At 44.7% G+C, this 27,441-nt stretch overlaps 1 protein-coding gene across 1 annotated transcript in view; it reads left to right on the plus strand.

Annotated features, from left to right (window-relative positions):
* Positions 1-4,404: 4,404 nt before the first annotated feature.
* The window catches only part of LOC140387997 (interleukin-17 receptor E-like protein), a 49,024-nt gene continuing 25,987 nt past the window's right edge, over positions 4,405-27,441 (plus strand). Inside the window, exons 1-6 of the mRNA XM_072471446.1 lie at positions 4,405-4,658; positions 16,129-16,162; positions 18,102-18,248; positions 20,689-20,798; positions 25,526-25,640; positions 27,119-27,163. Coding sequence (XP_072327547.1) covers positions 4,542-4,658; positions 16,129-16,162; positions 18,102-18,248; positions 20,689-20,798; positions 25,526-25,640; positions 27,119-27,163 — 568 coding nt within the window. The 5' untranslated portion in view covers positions 4,405-4,541. The remainder of the gene's footprint in view (positions 4,659-16,128; positions 16,163-18,101; positions 18,249-20,688; positions 20,799-25,525; positions 25,641-27,118; positions 27,164-27,441) is intronic.

Here is a 27,441-nt window from a genome sequence, read left to right on the forward strand (position 1 = left end):
ATCAGTCTAATCTGTGTTTCATACAATGTAAACAGTTATGTTTCTTTTGCCCTGTTCAATTTGTATGTTGTAAAATATTTTGCGCACGCTGTTACAACTCAGTGCCACCAGTTGCCCAACCTAAACAGGGAAGATGTAGACTGAGTAGACACTTGGATGCCGTGATGGCGTAGCTACTTAAGTGAGTCATATGTCAGGAGTGTGAGAGTTCTCCCCGGATTGCGGGCAGAGTTACAGCATGTAAAAGGTGCTCAGAGCACCAAATAAAATTGTTGTTGTAAGTCACCGGTCATTGGAACCCAGCACTTCTACACAACTGCCCCTACCCCAAACAAATTTTTATTCAACAATTTTTAAAGCAGTCCATTGCCTCAGTTTCAACTTTTATTGTTGGGAATCTGCTCAACATACTTAAGACCTGTTCCCATTGTAAAAATGTAGAAATGGCTTAAATTGATTACCCTCTGGGGAAAAAAGAATATAGGGCGAGATTCTCCGGCCTCGCTCGCCCGGCGACTGGAGAATCCCGCCTGAGGTCAATGGACTTCTCCATTGTTCGTGTCTCGCCCTTGGCGATCTTGCGGTAGGTGGGGTGGAAGAATCCAGCCCATAGATACTTTACAATGGGCGGGTTTCTCTGGTCCGCCAGCCGCTTGGTTCTTTGCCGTGCGCCATTCAGTGGCGGTGGGATTCTACCTTCCCATCACTTGTCAATGGGATTTCCCATTGTAACCACCCCACACCACCGCAAAGCCCGCTGGCGTGGGCACACTGCCAACAGGAAACTTGAATCGCAACATCCGGAGAATTCTTTTTTTTTTAAAATATATTTTATTGAAGTTTTTCAAACAAACATTTTCCGTTTTTACAACTTAATAAAGGAATATACATTAAACGTTACTTAAATAATATATTAAACTGACAACAGATGGAAAAAGATAAACAAAAAGTAAATATCAACAACTAACTAAGAAAAACAAAAACACGGAATAATCCCCCCCCCCCCCCCCCCCCCCCCCCCCGGCTCCCCCCCTCCCTTCTGGGTTGCTGCTGCTGTCTTTTCTGTTTTTCCATTATCGTTCCACGAGATAGTCAAGGAACGGTTGCCACCGCCTGGTGAACCCCTGAGCCAATCCTCTTAATGCATATTTTATTTGTTCCAGTCTTTTGAACCCTGCCATGTCGTTTATCCAGGCCTCCATGCCCGGGGGCTTCGCTTCTTTCCACATAAGTAGAATCCTTCACCGGGCTACTAGGGACGCAAAGGCCATCATCCGGAGAATTCTGACGAACATGTCCTTTCTAAAATAACATGGGACATTCCCTGCAGTACTTTCCTTATATTCGCTGGTCACACGCGTCACCTGTGGTTTGGCTCAGATCCATTTGGCAACAACATTCATAAGTCTTCTTCATTTCCTATCTCAAAAATTATGTAGATAATTCTTATAGTCCAATAATAATTAATTCATATAAGGAGAAATTATATATGATCAATTAGTTCATCAAAAAGATGTAAATTGGACAAAATGATTCCAGCCTGATTAAGCATACACATCCATTTAGGCTGGAAATTAGCATAGTAAATGCAATTGGAGTGCATTTACGAACGTACAGGATTATGGAAAAAAATACAGTGATGTGGGACTAAGCACGACTGGATAACCTTCTTCAATGCTGAGAGTTTTTTATGATTCTTCTATGAAGTGTAATTCTGGAGTAATACTTTTTTCATCACATGTGCAATTCGATGTACAATTAGAGATGCCAATGTTCCCACGGTCAATACTTCACTCCCATAAATATTAAAATTTGCATGCAAATAAATATTTAACAACCTGCAGTATTTAGTCATGCTCCAAAACACTTCTAAAGATATGCTTAAGGTTGCACCAGAGGCCATGAACCAAGAAGATATATAACACATTTCATCAGTGATTGGAGACTTCCATGTGATGGTTCCCTTGTGGGAAAAAAATCTTACAACCCACAGCTATTTGGAACATTTATTAGGTCTAGACCTTTGAAACATGAGCTAGAATTGCTGCTACTCAATAATGGTTAGGTATGCTCTGTGACAAAGCAGAAATATTCTACCACTTACAGGGCCTTGCATGTGTTTAGCCTCAAATGTTTGAAATATATTCTGTGAAACCATTGCTGAACTTACCCTATTTAGCCTTAAAGGCAGGTGCACTTTATTTCATTTTGAGATACATTTGTCAGAACTGTGTATATGTGCAGAGAAAGCAGACGTGATCAATAAATTAATATACATGATTGAATTGTTACTTTTTTAATTTAACAGTGCGAGGTAGATGGCAGCCTTTGGATAGATTTTGAACGTTTAAATTATGCAGTTTCCCCTCTGCATTGATTTTCTTCCTTACCTGGAGACGACAATTCAAGCGAAGGTAGAACTACATTGCTGGAGTGAGGTCCCAAGTGACAATTCTTTCTGTGTGAATCAGAATGGTGAGCATCAATTGATCATGGAAGCCATGTTCTCCCCGTGTCTGCGTGGGTTTCCTCCGGGCGCTCCAGTTTTCTCCCACAAGTCCCGAAAGACGTGCATGTTAGGTGAATTGGACATTCTGAATTCTCCCTCTATGTACCCGAACAGGCGCTAGAATGTGGCGACTAGAGACTTTTCACAGCAACTTCATTGCAGTATTAATGTAAGCCTACTTGTGACAATAAAGATTCTTATTAAATAGTCAGAACTTCATCCGAGGTGAACAGTTTATTTGAGAATTTTATCATTTACAAGTTAGCTGTACTGTGTTGCAAGACTTTACTTCAAACTGTAAACGGTTAAACCATGACATTTAAAAAATCTAATATAACTGTAGACATTTGGAAGTATTCCCTTATCATTATGAGTTAAGTTTATTAACTGGAAATTGCACAGAATCAATATAATCTATAGAATTCCGACAGTACAGAAGGAGGCCATTCAGCCTATCGGGTCTGCTCAACCCGCTCCCCGAAAGAACAGCCTAACTAAGCCCACTCCCCTAGATTATCCCCGTAACCCCACCTAACCTGCACAACTTTGGACACTAAGGGGCAATTTAGCATGGCCAATCCACCTAACCTGCCCATCTTTGGACATTAAGGAGCAATTTAGCATGGCCAACCCACCTAATCTGCACATCTTTGGATTGTGGAAGGAAACCAGAACACCTGGAGGAAACCCACATAAACACGGGGAGAACGTGCAAACTCCACACAGTCAGCAACCAAAGGCCGGAATTTAACCTGGATCCTTGGTGCTGTGAGGCAGTACTGCTAACCACAGAGATAATTTGTATGCTTCAGTTACTGTAAACTGAATATCAAACATCCCACCATCACCAACCTCTCAATCTGAGCTGCTCTATTTACCCCTTCTCTCTTGAAACTGGCATGGCAATGCTGGTGGCGCTCAGTATTTTGTCCAACAGCTAGCTACAGGTACACTTTTGGGTAATGTGAAAGGAACAGTTACCTTGAAAGAAATGACAACTTTAGACAAACAACGGGAACTGTGCTGACGAAAATACTCTGTAATGTAGTTCCTTTGGTTATGTAATAGCAATTTTAAAAAAATGTTAGGTATACACAGCCTAAAAACATAATGAAATGAGTTTACTATATATATTTTGCAGATCTTGCATAGAATTTCCATGCTCCTTATTTTGTAACTTCTGCATCTCTTAATGGTTTCTTATTGCCAATCAGCACAGTGTTCTCAACATATTTGGAGAGATGCACAGGCTGACTCAGTGGGTCTTTTGAATAATCAGAATGTTTTATTCATTTGTAAGTCCCAGAGAGAATGGTGACTACTATTGTTTTGTACACACCGCTCCAGCTTTATGTTACATAACTGCTCACCACCATGTTATCATCCAGCTATGGATTGTTAACAGTTAGAGAAATCTGAACTGTTCTAACAATAGAACTATCCCACAAGATTTGATGTTTTACAAAAAATGGACGAACTTTATTGTATATTTAAAAAATCAGTATCAACTCAACAATATTGGTTTTAACCACACAAGTTTACTTCTTTCTCCCCACAAGAATTTTCTTATCAGACACATCAATCTTAAAGCTTTTTTTATTTCTATAAAAGCCACCCGTAAGTATGCCACAGCCCCCTGGCGAATTCTCTTCACGAGGTGAAACGTTTTTGCTCAGAATTCAATACACATTTTGGACCAAGTGGTCGAATGAAAATGCCAAGGATTGATGTAACTAACAGGCTGCGTATTTCTCGCACTGCTCCAAGCAACATGGGGCCGGGATTGGCTGTTAAAACCTTTTCCAAGAAGTCGTTTAATTGAAAGGAGCGGCTTTTTATTTGTCAAGCAGCGCCAGGGGATAGGAGGCAGGAATGTCTGGAGGCGGGGCAGGGGACTTCGGGTTGGCTTTTCGCTGCAATGTGGAGGCGGCGAGTCAAGTGTCGTCTTAAAAGGAAACTGTTACAGGTTGACGGTCAGCTTAAATAACGAGTCTGTGCATTACATGACACACTTTAAAGCGGCAAAGGCAAAATGCGCTGGAAGAACTGCTCTAGTCGGCTGAGCTGCCTCCTCACTATTTTGGGGCTGAACATGTTTTGCTGTCCCGCTATTGAGGACATCACTAAATGTGGACTCAGGTGTTCTCAGGTAAAAAAAAAATCTATCGGTGTTAATTTTGCAGTCATGCCTGTATTTTATTTTAATCTCCATTATACTCTGATAACGTTTGTTTAAATTGTGTTAATTTTAACAGGGGATTTTCACAGTAACTTCATTGCAGTGTTAATGTAAACTTACTTGTGACACTAATCATAAAGATTATTATGTTTTACGGCCGCCCCCCTCCCAAAATGTTATTTTGTTTCAAAGATTTTCAGTGTTTTCTTGTCAAGTGTCTCAAACCAAGGTGTTAGTTTTTGACCCTACGCGTTCTAGTTATTGAAATTAAAACACAGATGAAAAAAAATTGGGTGATTTTATGGGGAATCTTGTGGCTAGAATGAAGACAGAACTTGTGCTTTGAGGTTCAGAGTTGGACCCAGTTCCCAAAGATGAGAAGAAAGTAGCCGCGACAGGACTGCTTGGTCCTAACCCATCTTTTTGTTTATTGTTCTATCACAGCAGCTGACATATAATTTGAGGCAGTGGTGTAGTGGTATTCTGGCTGGACTAGTAATCCAGAGTCTCAGGATAATGCTCTGGGGATCTGGGTTCGAATCCCGCCAGGGCAGATGGTGGAATTAGAATTCAATAAAAAAATCTGGAATTAAAACTGATGATGACCATGAAACCAATGTCGATTCTCATAACAGAAATCCCATCTGGTTCACTAATGTCCTTTCGGGAAGGACATCTGTCATCCTTAACTGGTCTGGCCTACATGTGATGACTCCAGACCCACAGCATGTTCTTGACCCTTCAGTGTCCTCAGGAATGTACAATGAATGCTGGAGCAGCAAGTGACGCCCACATCCCAGAAACGAATAAAGGAAAAAAAATTCTGATCCGTGGTAAATATAGAGATAGAAGTTAAGAATCATATTTTCTCTGGGAGAATTAACAATGATAAATATTTTGCCAAGAGTGGAAAGTAACAAAGCTGTAAATATAACTAGTAGATGACCCATGGTTTGGAAATCAGGACCAGGAGAATTTCCCCCTGAGGGCACAGGTACAGGTATAATCTACAGTTTCAAGAGGCATTGAAGCTCCATCTAGTGGTATAATTTTAGAGTTGCAGATATGATTGTGTGTAATAATGATGGTGGAATGTGAACAGTAAATCGAATATGCTGTTATCCCATACCAGAGTTGTACGGCCTAAGTTGGAGATTATGGTTACTCTCTCCCCTGTTTTGTTTCTATCACCCTCATCCTGCTCCTATCTTTTCTATGTATCTTTAGCTCCTGTCTCTTTCTTTCTCTTCTGCTTCATGCTTACCTTTTTCTTGCTCGTCTGTTCCTTTCTGTTTTCCTTTCAATGTTTCTTCTTTGCTTTCTAAACTGAGGTTGTCAATGGCAATAGGAGATGTAATTATATTCAAAGGTTTACATTCCTGCAAGTTAAACTCCTATTGCTCTTATCCGAGATGTTGCAAATTTTAGTTAAGATAAAAACACAGATGAAAAGTAATTTTCGAACCATTTTGAGTGATTTTATGCGAACCTGGTGATTAGAGCCAAAGCACGACTGATTATGAACGTGGATATAGAAATATATAATGGGAAAAGCTGACAAAAGAAGGAAACCACACTGGAGGTAGAGGTGGATGTTTAAGAAAATAGATGTGTGCAGATATGCATTTTTGTCATCTTTCAATTAAGATATTAAGCCATCTGATCTTTTAAGGTGGATGTAAAAGTTTCCACAGGACTATCTCAAAAAGCAGAGTAGTTAACCTCAGTGTCCTGGCCAATATTTATCTCCTCACCAACGTCCGAAAAACAAATCATTAGGTCAATATCTCATTGTGTGTGAAACAAGACTGTGCCTGCTGTGTTTCCTATGTTACAGCAGTGACTACACAATTCAGAAGTATTGCATTTTCTCTGAAGCTCTTTGTAACATCTCAAGATCATGAAAGATACCGTTGAACTGCAAGTCTTTCTATTGAGAAGATTATTACCAAACAAACATGCTTGTAGATTAGATCTTTGTGTTAAATGAGCAGATTGTGGCTGGCACAGTGGTTAACACTGCTGCCACACAGCGCCAGGCACCTGGGGTCGATTCTGCCATTGTCTTGTGTGTGGCATTTGCACTCTCTCCCCTTGTCTGCATGGATTTCCTCCCACAGTCTAAAGATGTGCAGGTTAGGTGGATTGGCCATACTAAATTGCCCTTTAGTGTTCAAAAGGTTAGGTGGAATTAATGGGGTTATGGGGATAGAGCGAGAGCCTAGGTAGGGTTGGTGCAGGCTTCATGGGCCGAATGGTCTTCCTCTGCACTCTGTGGATTCTGTAGGATTCTATGATTTTAAAAACTCATATCTATTCAAAATAACCCATTTTATAGTATATAGTTGTCAGGAGTACAAAATTCTGTCAGTCACGGTGTCTTGACGAAATCAGTGTCCATCAAGATACGTACACTTTCAGCTGCTTTAAGGGTATTTAAATAGGGTATAAAGCAATTAGCAGTAATACAAATGATACATCATCACTTAATGCAGATGTTTCTTTAAGTGATTAGAGCTTTCACTCAGCATCTTTGCCTGTTCACTTGGTTTGGGGGGTCTCTTGTTCACAAGTCTAAGTTTTTGACCATTTATTCAAAAAAGGAGCACGTTTCTTTTCCTTTGACTGATATTATAGGTTAGAAACTGGTAATGGCCTGTATTCAGGTGTGAGGATTGTGCTTTCTAACGAGCCACTGCCCATTGTCACTGAGGCGGGTGGCATATAAACTTTGTGATGTTTCTTCACTTACTTGATTGTAGCATTGGTCTGAGTAGGGTCCACCCTACTAGCTTCCTGTGTATTCTGTTTCTCTTTAAGGCAGACTGTTCTTTTAAAGAGCATCACAACTTGAAGGAAGGGAGCTGATACTGGTTTCCTGCACTGATACTAGCTGCATGTTGAATCTATAAAAATGGAGCACCAGGGAAGGCTGAGGGTTCATCACTTGTTGCTGAAGGTCTTGTTGGTGGAGGTGGACTGAAGGCAAATTGTTTGGTTGGGTACGGGGGAGAGACGGAAAACGGGTGACATCGAGGAAACGGGTGATAAGGGAATTCAATAGTAACAGTCACGTCCCAATTCGCCAGCTGCAGCAGGAGGCCACACATCTGACTGTAATAAAGCCACATTTGAACCCAACTTTAGTCTTTGTGCAATTGATCGTGCATCAATTTATTACAGTCAGATTTTCCACAGAATGGATATCCAAATTAAGCCCGATTGCCTGCAGCTGGATCTGCACTTGTCCGACGCCAGAAAAGACTTTACTCACTGGCTAGCATGTTTTGAGGCCTACATCAAGGCTGCGGACCCCGCGCCAATGGAGGCTCAGAAGATAAACGTCCTGTACTCCAGACTGAGCTCCAGCGTGTTCCCGTTGATCCAAGACGCCACGAATTACACAAAAGCAAATGAACTCCTTAAGGAACACTATGCGCAGAAGGCGAACATGCTCTTCGCCAGGCATGTACTCGCCACCCGCTCGCAACTACCTGGTGAGACCATCGAAGACTTCTGGCGGGCCCAAATTCCACTCATCCAGGACTGTGACTGTCAGGCCGTTACGGCCGCCGAACATGCAAATCTCCTCATGCGTAATCCCTTCGTGACGGGGATTGCGTCGGACCGCATCCGAGAATGATTACTGGAAGGGGCCACGCTTGAACTGGCGGAGACGAAAACCTTGGAGCTCTCCATGATGGTCGCATCCCGTAACGTACAATCGTACCCCTCCCGCCGCGCTGCCCACCCATCTACTCCTTCCTACCCCTCCGAAGACCTCCTCAGCCGGGGCCCTGCCTTCCCAATACGCCTGCGCCGCATGCCGATCTGCGCAACCCAGGGGTCCCCGCTGCTACTTCTACAGTCAGCAGAAGCACCCCCGCCAACACTGCCCGGCCCGCACTGCAGTTTGTAAAGCCTGCAGTAAAAAGGGCCACTTCGCGAGAGTGTGCCAGGCCCGCGCAGTCACTGTGATCACGCCCACTATCGTCCCCTCCCCCACGCCAGATGCACAATGGGTGCCGCCATCTTCTCCTCCCGGGTCCATGTGCGACCAATGGGCACCGCCATCTTGTCTCCCTTCGGCCACGTGTGCCCTATGGGCGCTGCCATCTTGTTCCGACCCCGCAGTGTGCGCACCATGGGCGGTGCCACCTTGTCCCAACCCCACAATGCGCGCACCAGGGGCACCGCCATCTTGACCCCCCCAGGGTCTCCGGACATCCCGACATCAGAACTGCACATGCTTGCCACCCGAAGCATCCGATGGCTACCCGCAGCTCGCTTCAATGACGCTGGACCAATCTCGGCCGCACAACCTGGCCACCGCGTCGACGACGGTTAAAATCAACGGCCTCGCGACCTCGTGCCTGCTGGCACCGAAAGCTTCGTTCACACAGATACGGTAAGGCGCTGCTCCCTCGCGGTCCACCCTGCCAATCAAAGGATCTCCTTAGCATCCGGATCCCACTCCGTCCTGATCCGAGGCTTTTGTGCAGTCACCCTCACGGTCCAGGGCGTAGAATTTAGTAACATCCACCTCTGTCCTTGCTAATCTCTGCGCTGCACTCCTGTTGGGCCTGGACTTCCAGTGCAACCTCCAGAGCCTCACCCTCTAATTTGGCGGGCCCTTTCCCCCCCCCCCATTACCGTTTACGGCCTCGCGACCCTCAAGGTCGATCCCCTCTCCTTTTTTGCCAATCTAACTGTGGATTGCAAGCCCGTTGCCACTAGGAGCAGATGGTACAGCACCCAGGACAAGACCTTCATCAGGTCTGAAGTCCAGCGACTGCTGAAGGAGGGTATTATCGAGGCCAGCAACAGCTCCTGGAGAGCCCAAGTGGTAGTGGTTAAAACTGGGGAGAAACACAGGATGGTCGTGGACTCCAGACCATCAATCGGTATACGCAGCTCGACGCGTACCCCCTCCCACGCATATCTGATATGGTCAATCAGATTGCGCAGTACCGGGTCTTCTCAACAATTGACCTGAAATCCGCCTACCACCAGCTCCCCATACAGAAGTCGGACCGGCCAGACACTGCCTTCAAGGTGGACGGTCGCCTCTACCACTTCCTTAGGGTCCTTTTCGGTGTCACAAATGGGGTCTCGGTCTTCCAGAGAGAGATGGACCGAATGGTCGACCAGCATGGTTTGCGGGCCACCTTTCCGTACTTGGATAATGTCACCATCTGCGGCCATGACCAGCAGGACCACGATGCCAACCTCAATAAATTCCTCCGCACTGCCACTCTTCTCAACCTGACCTACAACAAAGAGAAGTGTGTGTTCAGCACGACCCGGTTAGCCATTCTCGGCTATCTAGTCCAAAACGGACTTCACGGGCCCGACCCCGACCGCATGCGCCCCCTCATGGAACTTCCCCTCCCCCACTGCCCCAAGGCCCTCAAACGCTGCCTGGGGTTCTTTTCCTACTATGCTCAGTGGGTCCCAAACTATGCGGACAAGGCCCACCCACTCATTCAGTCCACCCAATTCCCCCTCGCGGCCGAGGCACAACACGCTTTTGCCCGCATCAGAGCAGACATCGCCAAGGCCGGGATGCGCGCAGTGGACGAGTCACTGCCTTTCCAAGTAGAAAGCGACGCTTCAGACGTCGCCCTTGCCGCCACTCTAAACCAGGTAGGCAGACCCGTGGCATTCTTTTCCCGCACCCTTCATGCCTCTGAAATTCGACACTCATCCATCGAAAAGGAGGCCCAAGCTATCGTTGAAGCTGTGCGGCATTGGAGGCATTACCTGGCCCGTAAGAGATTCACTATCCTTACAACCAACGGTCGGTAGCCTTCATGTTCAATAACACACAGCGGGGCAAGATCAAAAATGATAAAATCTTGCGGTGGAGAATCGAGCTCTCCACCTATAATTACGAGATCTTGTATCGCCCCGGTAAACTCAACGAGCCCCAGATGCCCTCTCCTGAGGTACATGTGCCAGCGCACAAGTAGACCAACTCCGGGCCCTACACGACAGCCTTTGTCACCCGGGGGGTCACTCGATTGTACCATCTGGTCAAAGCTTGCAATCTTCCCTACTCCGTCGAGGAAGTAAGGACAGTCACCAGGGACTGCCAGGTCTGTGCGGAGTGCAAGCCACACTTCTACCGGCCAGACTGTGCACGCCTGTTGAAGGCTTCCCGCCCCTTTGAACGCCTCAGCGTGGACTTCAAAGGGCCCCTCCCCTCCACCGACCGTAACACGTACATTCTCAGTGTGGTCGATGAGTACTCCAGATTCCCCTTCGCCATCCCATGCCCCGATATGACGTCTGCCACCGTCATCAAGGCCCTCAGCACCATCTTCGCTCTGTTCGGTTTCCCCGCCTACATCCACAGCGACAGGGGATCCTTATTCATGAGCGATGAGCTGCGTTAGTTCCTGCTCAGCAGGGGTATAGCCTCCAGCAGGATGACCAGCTGCAACCCCCCGGGGAAACAGGCAAGTAGAACGGGAGAATGGGACGGTTTGAGGGCAGTCCAGCTGGCTCTATAGTCCAGGAACCTCCCAGCCTCTCACTGGCAGGAGGTCCTCCCTGACGCTCGACACTCCATCCGGTCACTATTGTGCACCGCCACTAATAGCACACCCCATGAAAGTGTTTTTACCTTCCCCAGGAAGTCCACATCCGGGGTGTCGATCCCGACTTGGCTCGCTGCTCCAGGACTGGTCCTTCTCCGTAGGCACGTCCGACTCCACAAGGCGGACCCCTTGGTGGACAGGGTTCACCTGCTCCATGCCAACCCTCAATATGCCTACGTTGAGTTCCCCTACGTCCGCCAAGATACTGTCTCACTCAGGGACCTGTCACCATCAGCTTCCACCCCAACACACACACCCACCAATGCTACCCCCCCCCTCCACCTCCCACCGCGCCGCCAATGTTGACCCCACCAGAGCACCCCCCCTCCCATTTTCCGCACAAGAGGACGAAGAGGACTTCTGCACGCTCCCGGAGTTCGCCGATGACTGGCCAGCATCAGCACTGCCACCTCCACCACCGCCAGCACCGACTTTGCCGCCACCTTACGCTGCTCCCAACGAAGCACCGAAGCACCGGACCGGCTGAACCTTTGACGGAATCCAGACCGTCAACATGGACTTTTCTTTCCCTACCACTGTACATAATTGGACTAATTGTATATAGTTTCACGTCACCTTGCCGGACTCATTTTTAACAGGGGGTGAATGTGGTGAACCACTGTAATAGGAGATGTAAGGTAGGACCTGCACTACAGGTTTGCCGGTAGCTCCTGCCGGCTGGTGCGCCCACGGAGAACTGTATAAATATGCATGACCGCCAATGCCCTGCCATTTCACCAGCTGCAGCAGGAGGCCACGCATCTGACTAATAAAGCCACAGTTGTACCCAACTTTAGTCTTTGTGCAATTGATCGTGCATCACATATTTAATAGTTTAGGATTGTACCTGGTACACAAAGCTAAAAAAACCCATAAAAATAGTTTAGAAGTTCTCTGTCTAAATTGCCATGGCAATGGAGTGGCCATCATCTGTAGTTCTTATACCACTCTGTATCCTAATTCTGCAGCATCTTTTTTGTTTAATGTCTCAACCACTACCCTCTTTCCTTTAAACTGATTGGCTGTAATCCAGCAAAGCACCACCCCCTTCCTCCCCATCCACTGCAGTAATTTACTCACTGAAATCTTTTCTCCATTTCCCTCACCTAAGCCTTGCATATGTGATTCATGTTTCTTGACACCCAGATTCCTATTCCATGGTCCTTGGGAGTGTTTTGCACCCACTACCATACTCTGTTTTGCCTTGCATATCTACTTCCCCTATTATATTTGCGGCCTCCTCCTTGACCTCACCTTCGTTTAAAGGCTTATCCCCTCTGAGATCTTTCTCTTTGTTCTTGGGATGTGGGTGTAACTGGCTAGGCCAGCATTTATTTCCCATTCCTAACGTCCCATGAGAAGGTGGTGGTGAGCCGTTTTCTTGAACTGCTGCAGTCCATGTGGTGTAGGAACACCCACAGTGCTGTTAGGAAGGGACTATTAGGATTTTGACCCAGCGACATCTTAATAATGGACAACGTATTTTCTTATCATGTTCTCATTTGCCATTCTATTCACATCTCATTCATTGTCAATTCATTCTCCCTTTACCATCTAACTATGGTAGAAACTATCCCCAGCTCTATCACTAGCATGCTGTTATTCCTCCTGTTCTTTTCTTTTATTCAACTTTACGTTTGATGTCCATCGTCTGCACCAAATCCCACATGGTCTTCCATTTGTCCTGTTCCCCTGGTAAAGTACTCACCTTTGTGTACTCAAATTACACTGCCAGATCTGGCCTGACCATCTTGGGCAATATTGTTTCTCCCTTTTTGCAATCAAATCATCTTCATTTTGTAGGATCTTTCCGATAGTTTTTTAAAACTATTTGTTTTCTCCTTTTTTCACATTTTCTCCCAAATTTACACCCACCAACAATAAACAATAATCAGTAACAAATATGTCAATCCCCATTTCAATAACAACGATCCCATCCTCCCACCAAACCCCAAACATTAGCCCGCATGTTCACACAAACAAATGACAAAAAGGAATTAGGGATCATCCATAGTCGCCATTAACACACATAGCCCCCCTCCCACCCATACGCCCCAACTAATGTTCGATGTTATTCAGTTCTTGAAAGTGAATAATGCCCATGAATTGTAGAACCCCTCCATCCTTCCCCTCAGTTCAAGCAAGAGTCAAAAATTCCAACAGGTCCCCCTGCCACGCCAGGGCACAGTTTGCCCACACCCCTGCCTGTAGTTCCTTCCTCTTTTCCAGCTTCCTGGGTCCCCACCTTCTGCATAACTCCTATCTACCTCCAACATCTCATCTATTACCCTCTGCTGCTCCAACCTCTCCTCTTTGTCCACCCTGGCCTTAAACAAAATCACCTCACCCCTCACCACCGCCTTCAGAGCCTCCCAGACAACTGCCTTCGACACCTCACCCGTACAGTTGAAACCTACATATTCCTCAATTACCTTTTCAATTTTGTCACAGAATCCTTGGTCCCCCAAAAGTCCCACATCTAATTTCCACCCCGGCCTCTGCGCTACCCCCTTCTCCAGTACCATATCCACCCAATGCGGAGCATGATCTGACACTGAAATTGCCGAGTATTCCGACTCCTTAACCCCAGCCAGCAAAGCCTACCCCACCACGAAAAAGTCGATCCGCGAGTATACCTTATGGACTGCTGAGAAAAACAAGTACTCCCGTTCCCTCGGGTGCAGAAACCTCCAAGGGTCCACCCCTCCCATTTCCACCATCAGCCCAGCCAACGCCTTCGCCCCCCCGATGGGACCATCGAGCGCGGCCGTGACGGGTCCAACCTTGGCTCCTGCACCAAGTTCCAATCCCCCCACTATCCGTTCATGTGTGTCCAAGTCGGGGATGGCCCCAAACATTTGCGAATCACACATTGTCCCAATTGGGACTGAATACACTTAACAGTGCCAAATGCTGACAATAATCTGGGTGGGGAGCGGCGGCGAAGAATCGGGGAAACCTCCGAAAGCGCTGCAAATAGTGGCCACTGGCGGGAGCTCCACTCGATGCAGCCAACCTGCTCGCAACCGCCACCCGATCTTTTTGATAGTTTAAAAAAAATAAATTTATAATACCCAATTCATTTTTTCCAATTAAGGGGCAATTTAACGTGTTCAATCCACCTAGCTTGCACATCTTTGGGTTGTGGGGGCGAAACCCACGCAAACGCGGGGAGAATGTGCACACTGCACACGGACAGTGACCCAGAGCCGGGATTGAACCTGGGACCTCGGCGCCGTGAGACTGCAGAGCTACCACTGCGCCACCGTGTTGCCTCGTCTTTCTGATAGTTAAGGATAGCCACAAAGTCTCCTTCTCAGCACATTCTTATGGAGTTTGAACTCGCTGATTGGGTCACTTACCTTGTATAATCTCTCAAACTGTTTCAATGGTGCCTTTGGAGCACTGTGTCTTGATGGTCAGATTTTTGACAGCCATTGGCAGCTGTATGGTAAATTCTCTGTATTAGTAAAAGACTGGGGGAGAAAGAAAATCCACTCCTTGACAGAATTTCCTTGTTGCTGCCAGGCGATATCTTTCATTAGTAAAAGAGGCTGATCCAATTACAGCACAAAGCTCAACAGTGGCATCATGAGTCAACCTTGGATATTTGGATATCACAATATCACTTCCTGCTGGCATGATGATTCACTTGTGTTCGCTGGCCAACCTGCCTTAGGTAATCTGTACATTGGCTTCGCTTAAAATAGTGTGTATAAATACAGGCTACATGATTTGGATAGAAGTGTGGTTCAATGGCACACTTGGGCCATCTCTCAAGGCCCATTGTATGAAAACAGCTCAACTATTTACTCATCTAAATGTAAATTAAACCAAAATTATTAAATAGTTTGTATAAATGTCTGTATTCTTTTGGAATTGAAAGACCAAATTGGCGAAATGCAAATATTTGTAGTATTGCACAACATTAAGGGGAAATTATTTTATTTTCTTCCTCCTTCCCTTTTCAAAAGATCACTTGTAATGATGCCAGAAGCCCTCGATGGCATCTTTAATTTGATTTCAGATGACCTACTTTATAGCCTAGATATTCTGGTGGTATAACCTAGATATTGTGGATGATAAGATTCAACGGAGGAACAATTCTGCTGTGTATTATTGATCTTTTATTGCAATGAATGTTGAGCTGTTTTCAGGCTGTGTTCATTTTGTAGTTTGATATGAATCGTTTTGGTATGTATTTTTCCTATGGAAGAAAAAACTATTGAACCACAGTGTGGAACCACTTCCTCAATAATATGCAAAAGTAAACTACTTCCTAGTTAAGTTTGCAGCAGGTTCACCAGTGTATGACGGAGGAAGATCAGTAAAAGTTTTAAGCTTCGGTGAAACTTTTTTTTTAAACCTCATTTACCCTCAAAATAATTCATTGTGTGCGATGTGTTCTAAGATGCTTCGAAGAGATGTTTTAACGCACTATATAAATAAAAAGAAATTAAAGGTGATCCCAGGCAATTGCCCTCCGAGCAATTTTATTTGCAGTAGAGGCGGGTTTGCAATTTCCTTTCTTGACTGACATGCTTCACTGCCGGCTCCCACTTTTCTTTCATTTTACCGTAATGGCGGTAAGAGTGGGCGAGATTCCTGGTCAGCCAAGTGATGGAAAGAAAGTTGGAGCCTCATACATCATTATCCATAGCATCCGACTACAGCATGCACGTAAAAACTGCACGCTGGCACGGCAATTATGATTCTGGATAATCTTGTGGCACACTACCACCATTCACACATACTTAACCACATGCACATAGAAACGTGCTTTTACACACACACAAACTGTGCAGAAAAGATCTCTAATTATGTTTTTGTTCTTTCAGGGTCTCCAATGCAAAAGCAAAAACATAACTTTTAGTAAGTATTACTTTTTAAACCGTAAAATAATTTCTAATTTACAGATATAGCAAATCTGTTTTTCTGGGAAGGTCTGAATAAACCGATGCCGTTTAAGTGAAGCCGGAATCCAAAATTAGCTCAGACCTCCTGATGGAGGTCTTTGGGCAGAAGGTATGCCTGCTGCAGTGAGTGTATCTGTCTCAGCTGGACATGAAGTCTTCCCTCCCCTGTGAGATGTTGCGGTTAACTGAAGGATGAATGTTGTCCAGGACAGAAGAGAAGCGATTTATTGCAGTCACAGTCAGATCTATTTGCTTCTGCGTTTTTGCAGTTCATTCCTGTTCTCAATTGTTGAACAAAAAAAGGGCAATAGAAAGTCTTTAATGATGTGGCAATTAGATGGTGCAGTGGGTTATCGCTCGCATTCAATTTAGAACCAGACAAATTAATGAACTACTGCACCTCTAAGGGTGCTAAGGGAATGAATTTTAACAGTTTTTCAATCCAGTTGCTCAGGAGAATGAGCTAATGATGAAATAGTTTGAGGTCCAGGAGGTACACTTCTGCAGCTGAGGCAGTAATCTTGTTACTGGGTAACAAGAATAGCAAAAGCTTTATTCGGCAACAAATTGTTCTGTACCCTGCCAGCGATTGTTCAATGCTGACACTGAGTACCTGAATGGTAAAATATCCGTTTCTCAACACTAGCATTCCACATCTTGGTAATCACAAAACACATTCCAATAAAAAAACAAAGTATAGTTTTTCTCCTCTCTGTTTTGAGTATTTATTCAGAATATATGACACGATGGCTGGATACTGGTTCAAAACTTTTAAGTAGACCTCCTCTAAACTTTGATCCTCAAAGTCTTTGGGAAGGACCGTAATCAGGAATTCTCGTTGTTGATCTCCACTTCTAGGCTCTGCCAGGAGCAGTGTGTCCCTGTGCTATGGCAAGACGTTCTGGTCATCTTAATTGGGATCTCGAGGAGCATAATTGCACTATTCCTGTCAAGTGGGGACCAAGCAAATCTGCCCTATTGATTCTACTTTCTGACTGTTGGATTGTTTCACCAACATCAATGTTCAAATTTGTTTGTTTCTATGCATAAGAGACCAATGTAAACACAAGACAATTTATTCTGGCAATTCTAGAAACATTATAGAACAATTCTTTTTTTAGAAAACTGTTCACAATGCCATTGTGAAGTTCAAGCAGTAAATTGCCATTAGAGTGGTTATTTTCTGTGATTAAATTGCCCATTAACAGCTAATTACTTTTATTCAGTTTTTTTGTGCAATACTAGTGTAAATGAGGGGGGTTCTCACAAAAACCTATAAAATTCTAACAAGACTAGAAAGGGTAGTTGCAGGAAGGACGTTCCCGATGGTGGGTGTGTCCAGAACCAGGGGTCACAGTCTGAAGATACGGGGTAGACCATTTAGGCCAGAGATGAGGAAAGATTTCTTCACCCAGAGAGTGGTCGGCTTGTGGAATTCGTTACCACAGGAAGTAGTTGAGGCCAAAACATTGTATGTTTTCAAGAAGCAGTTAGATATAGCACTTAGGGCGCAGGGGTTAATTGCCTGATCCCCCCCCGAAAGTTGGAGTCGCACTGTCAAGGCACCGGATCTATATGTTATGCTGTTGCATTGTCTAGTTATACATCTGCATTGAGAGAGACTTGCCAATTTTATGCACATAATTATTCATGGGCAATGCTGGGAGTTATTGATCATCCTTGGATGCCCTGAGAAGGTGGTTTGAGGTCTAGTCCTTGGCCTAGCAGTATAAGTACTTCCGCAAAATTATTAAGCAGTGAAACTTGAGGTATAGTTGGAGGACAGGCGCTTAGCTCTCAACTAGGAGGCTAACCACTAAATATGGTTTACATTAAAATGTGTGATATGATCCCATACATATCTAGCAATATCATGCAATCTATTCCCCTTGTAGGTGAGCAGAGCAGACCATGCCGAAAGCGTTCATCGTCCCTGCCCTCAAAAATTGTGGAGGATCTCAAAATATTTACAGTGGTGAAATGCATGAAGGAGAGGCAATGTTCCATACATCTGAAAGTTAAAGGGACATTGATACTTGATGGTAATGACATTTGTACTTTCACCAAAGACTTGAAAAGAATGTTTGGAAGAAAATTGTATCCTTGTTGCAAGGATAGTGTGTGACAAGCAATTTAGATTCTGGAAATTGCATACATCGATATTCTTTCGTTCTAAAATTTTGGAGGAACATTTCTGTAGGGTTCTCCTTGTCTTTGGCTGATGTTTTTAGCCAGGCGCATTGTATCCCTGGGGATGATGCTGACACAACGGACAACCCTAGTGGAAATTTCAGTTTATTTTCAAAGTAATTTAATATACAAAGTAAATATTAAGAAAACAGTCCTGTACTTGCTGGTAGAAAACCCTTTCTGTTAAGACCACGCAGCTCATAAACGTTACTGGCCCATAATCTCCTGCTTCCCCAGCGTTGCACTTGGGGGGGTACCCCAACGATGCATTGAGGAGCCCCTCCATGAATGTTCCACGTAAGGCTTTACCAGGCAGTTGCTGGGATAATTGTACTGGGTTGGGACCCATCTGACAGAAGTGTTTTAAATCGCTAGCTTTGGGTTGTTCTACCAGCTTTACTTTGATACTTACTCTGAAAGAGTTAAAGGAAAAAAGTCACTTCTAACAGAGTAACTATTTAAAAAGCCCAGACTCAGCCTTGCACATGACACATGACCCCCGCAGGAAACCCACAACACTACCACCCCCACCCTGACTCAACCTCCACCAACTCGGCCTGACCGCCCCACCTGATCCATCCACTCCAGTTTGAGCCTACCCAATCAAGCAACCCCCTTCTCCCCAGTCCGACCTGACTACTCGGCCCCGGTCCAGCTGGTTACCCCTCCAATCCTCCCTCCAGCCCGATCCAACCGCTACATCTTCTCTCTGGTCCGACCTGACACCCGACCCCTCTCTCCAATCTGATCTGACCCCACCCATTTTTCAGCTCTGGCTCCTCTCTCTCTCTCTCTCTCTCTCTCTCTCTCTCTCTCTCTCTCTCTCTCTCTCTCTCTCTCTCTCTCTCTCTCTCCCCCCCCCTCCTCCCAGCTAGTGCCATAAAAAATGGGGCGTTTTGTATCTCTCTGCACCCCAGTTACTCCACATCAATGCAGCCAAGGATGCGCTTGATCACTCCTCTCTCACCCAGCCTGAATGAGGGAAGTTGGGTGAGACAGGGGCTTTGGAATCGCAGCATTGGTAAGTCTGTCAAGAGTGGCAATCCGCCGGAGATTGCCACTCTGAGGAAGTTGCAGGCCAAGATCTAATTTCATCTGGTGATACACTTGCAGGGACCCAAAGATAATCTAATTACAGTAAATGGCTGACAATCCACTATCTCAAACAGTTGAACTCTTTTGTTCCCAATAAATTGATCACAAATTTGAATTTATAGGTTGTGCACTGTAACTTCCTTGATTACATTGTGCTTCATCTGACAGGAAAAACTGACAATGTGGAAATGGTGTTATTATTTTACATCCAGGGGAGCAATAGGCAATGAATGTTACTCAAAACACTCTGTATCACACTTCCTGCTGCACACTTCTCGAGCAGCAAGGATGCGGAGCCGCCTGATGTTTCACAGGCGGATATTCATTTTCTGAATTGGCAGCAGAAGACATCGTGATTCACAACCGTTTTATTGTGAGAATATAGTTCAGTATAAATACCTGTTTCAACTCTTGCCTTCTGGATCCTCTCCCTATCTAGAAGCAACTCCTGACCGGGTAAAACCCATTTCTTAAGTTTAGGTTTCCATGAGCATTACCTGCTCTCAACTCGCTCTGAAGTTGATCTTATTTTACTCTTAAGGGGGCTGGCATTTCTAACATTGCCACCTGAAACTCCGGGTTGGAGATGAAGTTATGACCAAAAAAACATAAAAAGATAAGCAATAGGAACAGGAGTAGGCCTGACAACCCTTTAACCCTTTAATAAGGTCATGGCTGAACTTTTACCTCCAATCTAATTCCCTGCCCCTATGTCACTGATTGCCTCATACTTTTTGCCAGCTGAGCAATAATTCTGAATCACTTAGATCTCTTTATCTTTCCAACTGCAAGGCAAGGCATGGCAATAAGAGGTGAAAGTGTAAGTTGCAAAGAAAAGAAGGCCGATGAAAAGGGACATGTTCAATTTGGTTAAATGTTAATTTGTTCTTTAAGGATGTTTGCCCTTAGCTGCTGAATAAAAAAGATGATAGTATCTCTTGTGTGATCTGAACACACTTGGTGTACGTGATTGGCTTGTGAAACTATTTGAAAGCTTCAAAGGGGATGTTAATAAGCAGGTGAACATTTCTATTAGGAAACGCTAAATCTCCACATATCCCAGCCAGTAACTGACCAATCCCCTATTCAAAGTACAAAAGTTGACTTTGAAGATAATACTGCCTCTTCCCCTCCACTTCTCTCAAATGTCATGTTCATTAAAAAGTGTCTTGCATTTACTTTGTTCTTGCATTTCAGAGCATATCCGTGGTGTGGAAATGTGCTCTATTTCAATGAGCACCTTACAATACCAATGCGCTGTTGTGAAATTCAAGAAAGATGCATATACGAAGCTTACAGCACATCCTGTAAGTTTGAACCTCTGAATGTTTAACTCTTAATATTGATTATGCAGCGAACCCGAGGGCAAAGGGGGTATCCCGGCAAAGGGGGGTGTGTGGTTTCAATGGGTACTCCCGCTGGCAGCAGCAGGACCAGAAGATCCCGCCAGCGGACAATGGTGGGCAACCTTCCGCTGACAAGAAGCACACCACGGGGAGGGGGAACATGGAAAATCCCCCACCCAAACTGTATTAGGCTAGATGCTGTAATAAAGCTGCACATCCCATTGGTTTAGACTTGCTTCTAATTTTTATTGTCCAAAGATTGTGAGTTGATAATTGTACAGTGAAGGCAAAAGAACATCACAGACCTTGATGAACAATGGGACCACCAGACAGTCTCCTTAATACATGAGGTTAAAGGATTGGGGGAGAAAAAACATGTCTTGGCTTTCTGTGGAGAATTGAATGGACAATTAATTTGCAAATGCAACAACTTAATGAAAAATCATGAATGTTCATTGGAGATGCAATTTTCCTGAAGGTAACAGTGCAGTATTGAAAATTGGCCAGTAATGTTTGGTGATTCACAAATCAGAGTATCTATAATTTGCTGGTTGATTTGTGCATTAATAACTGCATGTGTCATTCAGATATTATTATCTTAAATTATCATAAAGTTGACCCATTCTGTTTGATAATAATGGTATCGGATTGTAGGGATTATGTTACTAGACCTGTACTCCAGGGGCCTGGACCAATAAGCCTAAAATCACAGGAATTTGGAACATGAGGCTGCTGAGCCATTTGATAAGATATTGGCTGATCATTTACTTCAACTTCACTTTCCCACCCTGTTCTCATTTCCTATATCCCCATGGTGTCCAACAAGCTATCAATTTGGTCTTGAACACTCTCAGTGGTTGATCATTGTGGGGGTCAGTTTGTTCAGCTGGCTAGATGGCCAGCATGTGATGTAGCATGGTGCCACTGGGGTGGGTTCAACCCCCCGTACTGGCTGTGGTAATTCATGGAGGCTTACAGAGTGGCACCCCTCAAACTATATATAACCAATTTTCTCAAGGAATGCCTGTAGTACGTTGTGGACTACGGCTAATTGTGCATTTGCAGCACAGATATCTAGGATGGAGAGCTCCAAAGGTTTCAAAATACATTCTCCTCCTTTTCAGCCTGAAATGATCAGTTAGGGGAAATAATCTCTCAGCGCTTAACCTTGTCATACCCTCTCACTGAGATAACCTCTCATTCTTCTAAACTACTGGGAATATGGGCCATTCTGCTCCATCTCTTCTCATTGCACATCGCTCATGTTTCAGGGATCGATCTAATGAACATTCGTTATTGCCTCTGGGATAACACGGGCTGCTCTATCATGAGAGGCTGAGTAAATTGAATCAATGTTCTCTGAAGTTCAGAAGAATGTAGATGATCTCGTTGAAACATTCAAGATGACAAAGGGGCTTCACAGGTGTTGTTTCCCTGGCTGGGGAATCAAGAACAAATGGGCACAGTTTCAGGGTAATGGGTCAATCATTCAGTTCCTGGATGAGGAGAAACTTTGTCTCTTAAAGGGTTGTAAATATTTGGAATTCTCGACTCCAAAGGGTTGGAATGTTGCATCGTTGAATATGTTTCAGGCTCGGATCAATAGATTTGTGGGCCAGGATTCTCCCTGCCGGGGACTAAGTCCCCACGCCGGCGGGAAAACCGGCGCCAATGACTCCGGCGTCAACGGGCCCCCAAGGTGAGGAATTCCCACCTGTCTCGGGGGCTCGGTGGACGCCGGAGGGGTTGGCGCTGCTCTAGCCGGCGCCGAAGAGACTGGGCAAGTTCACGCATGCGCGTAACGGCCGTCGTGATCTTGCGCAGGCGCGGAACCGCCAGCGTGATTCCGCGCATGCGCATACCGGCCGTCGTATTTTTGGTGCATGCGCAGGGGGTTCTCTTCTCCGCGCCGGCCATGGCGGAGCCCTACAGGGGCTGGCATGGAAGGAAGAAGTGCCCCCACGGAACAGGCCCGCCCACAGATCGGTGGGCCCCGATCGCGGGCCAGGCCACCGTGGCCCCCACCCACCCCCCCCCGAGATCGGAGCCCCCCGGGGTCGGATCCCCCCGAGAACCGCCCACGCCAACCTACCTGCCAGGTCCCGCCGTGTGGGACCATGCGTAACCCACGCCGGCGGGACTGGCCAAAAACGGACGGCCGCTCGGCCCATTGGGGCCTAGAGAATCGCCCGGGGGGGGGGGGCGCTGCCAACTGCTCCCGACCGGCGTGGTGTGAGACCTGCCCCCGCCCAAAAAACAGCGCCGGAGAATACGACAGCCGGCGTCGGGGCAAGATTCGCGCCACCCCCCCTGGGGATTCTCTGACCCGGTGGGGGGTCGCAGAATCCCGCCCTTAGTCTCTCTGGGAATCGAGGGATATGGGAAATGAACAGGAAAGTGGAGTCGAAGCCACGATCAGCATGATAATTTTGAAAGGCAGAGCAGACCTGACCGGCCATCCCTACCCTTATTGCTTTTGTTCTTATAACACAGACTATAAGAGCCTCCACCATTTTTTGTGGGGAACAAGAGATGTATTATTTTGTACATCTCAAGAATTAATTAAAATAATTATTATTGGTGACACTGGGTGCAAATTAATATGATCATTAAGATAACAAAGCAGAATGGAGACATTTTTCCTCTGAGGCCGAATAAATTCAAAGTGTTTGCAAGGTTCCAAATTAATTCTATTCAGATACAAAATCAGATTCAGGAAATCTAGGAAAGGATCGGACTCCAAATATTGTTTAAGATCCAAACCAGAATTATAGATTCAGCATCTCTTGAGGTGTACTTATTTAAGGAATCATTCCTGACCTTCTTGGTTTGATTTTGATCGAAGATCTGTGTAGGCTTGGAAAATGACTGCCCAAATTCTTTTTCAGTCTGAAATTTAGCTTTGAAAAGCTGACCAGTTTTAACCCCATATAGCCCTTTATGAAGCACTTTTAAGCAATGTTCTTAAGTGAATGAGTCAAGTTTCAGCATTGGCTTTATACAAAATGCTAGCTCGTTGTAATATTTCTTAGAACCATAGAATCCCTACAGTGCAGAAGGAGGCCATTAGGCCCATCGAGTCTGCACCGACCCTCTGAAAGAGCACACCCCGTACAATTAAATACAATTAATAGGACCATCCGGCAATGTAAGAAACCAGCCAACCCATCATCCTGCTGACAGTTCTTTGAAATTATTATCTAATTAATCCCACTCCATGTTCCTTGTGGTTGACTCGGCAAACTATAAAAATTGTGATTGAATCTGCTTCTCCCAAATTTTCAAGCAGTGATCTGGGTTTCATAATGACTTGCAGCATAACAATGTTTTCCTTTATCTAGACCTTGGTTTTTTTTTGCCAGTTATCGTTAGCCCGTGCCCTTTATTGTCAGCCCACCTGCCATTGGAAATGTTTTCTCCTTATTTACTCCCCCCTCATAATTTTGAAGACCTCCATTCAATCTGTCCTTAACCTGCCCTGCTCTAAGAGAACAAATGCCATTTTCTCTAGCCTCTCCCCATAACTGAACTTTCTTACCATGGTATCATTGTCGTCAGTCTCACCTACACCCTACTCCAAGTCCTTGATCTTCTTGGGTTTGGTGCTACTGTGTTGCCTAAAATTGGACAGAATGCTCCTGCTGAAGCCTAACCAGTGATTTAAAGGTTTTGCTTGTAGTCTACCATAAAGTTAAATAGGTTTTATTAACAACCTTATTGTCCTGCTAGCATCAGGGACAGTTAATAAGGTAGGAATTACTGTTGCTGATAGCGCTGTACAAACGTTTCATGGACATGTATCACATTCTTTTATTTTAACAGGGGTGGTGATGCTTTTAAACTTACGGTCAAACACTCTTATCAACACCACTGTTAGGTTTATAATTTTATACTGGTACATTTTTGTGAAAATCATGGAAATAAGTCTAAAATTGTCGAATCATGAGCATTCCACCAGGATGATTTGTGGCAACTTAAATTATCTTTTGTTTTTATACAAACATTAAATTTGAGGCATTTTCTGAATTTGCTGGGCCATGTGATTTGCTTGTGTTTTTATGTCCAGGGACATGTGGGAAAGGATGATAGAGAATGAGATGAGGTCAGGTTGCATTGACTACCCTTGCATTCACTCGAGTACATAAGATTAAGGAGTGATCTAATGGAGATGTTCAAGATGATTAAAGATTTGATAGTTTCTCTCGAATTATTCTATGTCCAGTGATTGAGAAATCCAGAATAAAGGGGCATAACCTTAACATTAAAGCTTCCGGAATAATGTCAGGAATGTCTTAGCCATGCAAAGGTCAGTATGGAACTCTCCTCCCAAAATGCGTCTTGGTCAATTATGTCAAAACTGTGGTTGATAGAATTTTATTAGGAATATGGAGTTGAGGAGGATGAATCAAGTTCAGATTAACCATGGTCAAAACGAATAACAGAACAGGTTTTAGGACTGAATGGCTTACCTTGCTCCTATTGTGAAGATTAATTTGTCTATTAATTTTTAAAATCAGCATCTGAGAATAGCTAACTTGTGCCTTGCTTCTTGAGCGTGGTAGAATCTCTAGGCTAATTTTCAAAACTTCACAAATTCAAATAAATATGACCCTGAATACCAAATTCTATTGCCATGAATATATTGAATGAGGAAATGACAAATAATATTTCTAATTCTTCTGTTACAGGTAGAAATTGATTATGACTGTTTCAGTGCTGAAATGAGGGAATATACTTATGTGACACTTAAAACAATCCCTTACTATTGTGATGTCCACTTAAAACAGGAGCACCTAGTAGGAGGTAAGAACACATGTAGCTTACTGAAGTCTCATATCAACCCTTCCTTGATGGTGCATTGGGTTATTTCTGATGTGATATATCGCGTTAAATCTTCCAAGAAGTGGCATTCACCATCAGATTACCACTCCGCTCCTTTATATTTACCTTGCACCGTAGCTCCACATTTCTGACCCTGACATCTGAATCGGGCCCACTGAGACATATGACGCATACCTGTTCCAGTACTTCCTTCATAGTGCAGCAGTAGCGGGGAAAACTATTCATGTCCCCTTTAGATGGCACGAGCTGCCGTACAATGTAAGTTTACATGTCCCAAGGCCACTTCGACAAAAGACAAATGGGTGAGGGGATTGGATGGACAGGTTAGTGAATGGGGTGGATTGTCAGATGGCTAGGGGGTGGGGAATATGATTGGGGGATGGGTGGGGTATCCTTGGGTGGTCGGGGGAGTAGTCCAGTGAGGAAACGGCAGGGTGAAGGGTGGGGGTTCAGTAGTATAACCGCCCTGGTCTTAGAACTAGTTTTCATCCTTCTAACCTTTTCTTGGGGAACTATTCTTGTAAGTAAGCCTGAATCATCCGAAGTCTGTGACTCTAATTCAGAGTTTCGGAGGGTTCCAAACACAGGGTACTCCAGGATACGATTTTCTGGAGACCAGATGACCTGGGTCTTTAGCTTCTACCAGTGGGGGAAAATCATGAATCTGTGATGGAAACTGTGGGTGACTTTACATCATTTTCACTTTTGACTGAAATTTCCCTTTTGTTCCACAAATCTTGGGTGAGATTTGGCTGAGGCAAACATTACCAATATGAAACTAAAATTACTGCCATCAGACAGCAACCAAGGAGCATAAATATTTGATAATTTAGTGTGTAAATAATAATATCCAGTGGATAAATATACAAATTAAAATTGGTGCAACATTAAATTTCCATGACTAGAACAAAGAACATTACAGCACAGGAACAGGCCCTTTGCCCCACCAAGCCTGCACTGATCCAGATTTCTTATTTAGACCTATTATTTATTGCCTAAACAATCTGTATTCCTCCATTCCCCGCACATTCATGTGTCTATCAAGATACATCCTAAACGTTGCTATCGTGCCTGCCTCCACTACTTCACTGGCAACGCGTTCCAGGCACCCTCCACCCTCTGCGTGAAATCTTTCCCCGCATATCTTCCCTGAACTTTCCCCCTCTCACCTTGAACCTGTGCCCCCTTATAATTGTGTCAACCAGTCTGGGTAAAAGCTTCTGACTATTCACCCTGTCTATACCTCTCATAATTTTGTAGGCCTCAATTAGGTCTCCCCTCAGCCTCCGTCTTTCCAACAAAACCAATCCGAGTGTATTCAACCTCTCCTCCTAGAAGGTGGATTTCTCCATCCAATGGAAAAAGAAAATCTAATTGTATGATTATCCTTTATTTCTTGTAGGTGTTGGACATTAACTGGGTCTGTTTTTCTAATTTAGATTGCACTAACAGAGAGATTGGAAGACACATGCCAACCTGCATAGGTACAGTAAAACTCCAATGAATTATATGATTCATATGATAAGTATTTCAAGCTCTGATATTTCATCATTTTATTTTTTTAAATTTCTTGTGCCATATACTGACCGATAGGGCAGGTGGGTAACCCGTTCCTTTGTCTCTGTAATGAAACATTAGAGGCTGGATTTTGCAACAGGCTTCGGGACCCTGAGGTCCAGTCCCCATTTGCCAGCAGCGAGACTGGCTCAGGAATCATTCAAGGAGGTAGCCTCCTAATTGGTTATCTCCACATTTACTGTCC

The sequence above is a fragment of the Scyliorhinus torazame genome, chromosome 13 (genome assembly GCF_047496885.1).
Source record: "Scyliorhinus torazame isolate Kashiwa2021f chromosome 13, sScyTor2.1, whole genome shotgun sequence".
Classification (NCBI taxonomy): Eukaryota; Metazoa; Chordata; class Chondrichthyes; order Carcharhiniformes; family Scyliorhinidae; genus Scyliorhinus; species Scyliorhinus torazame.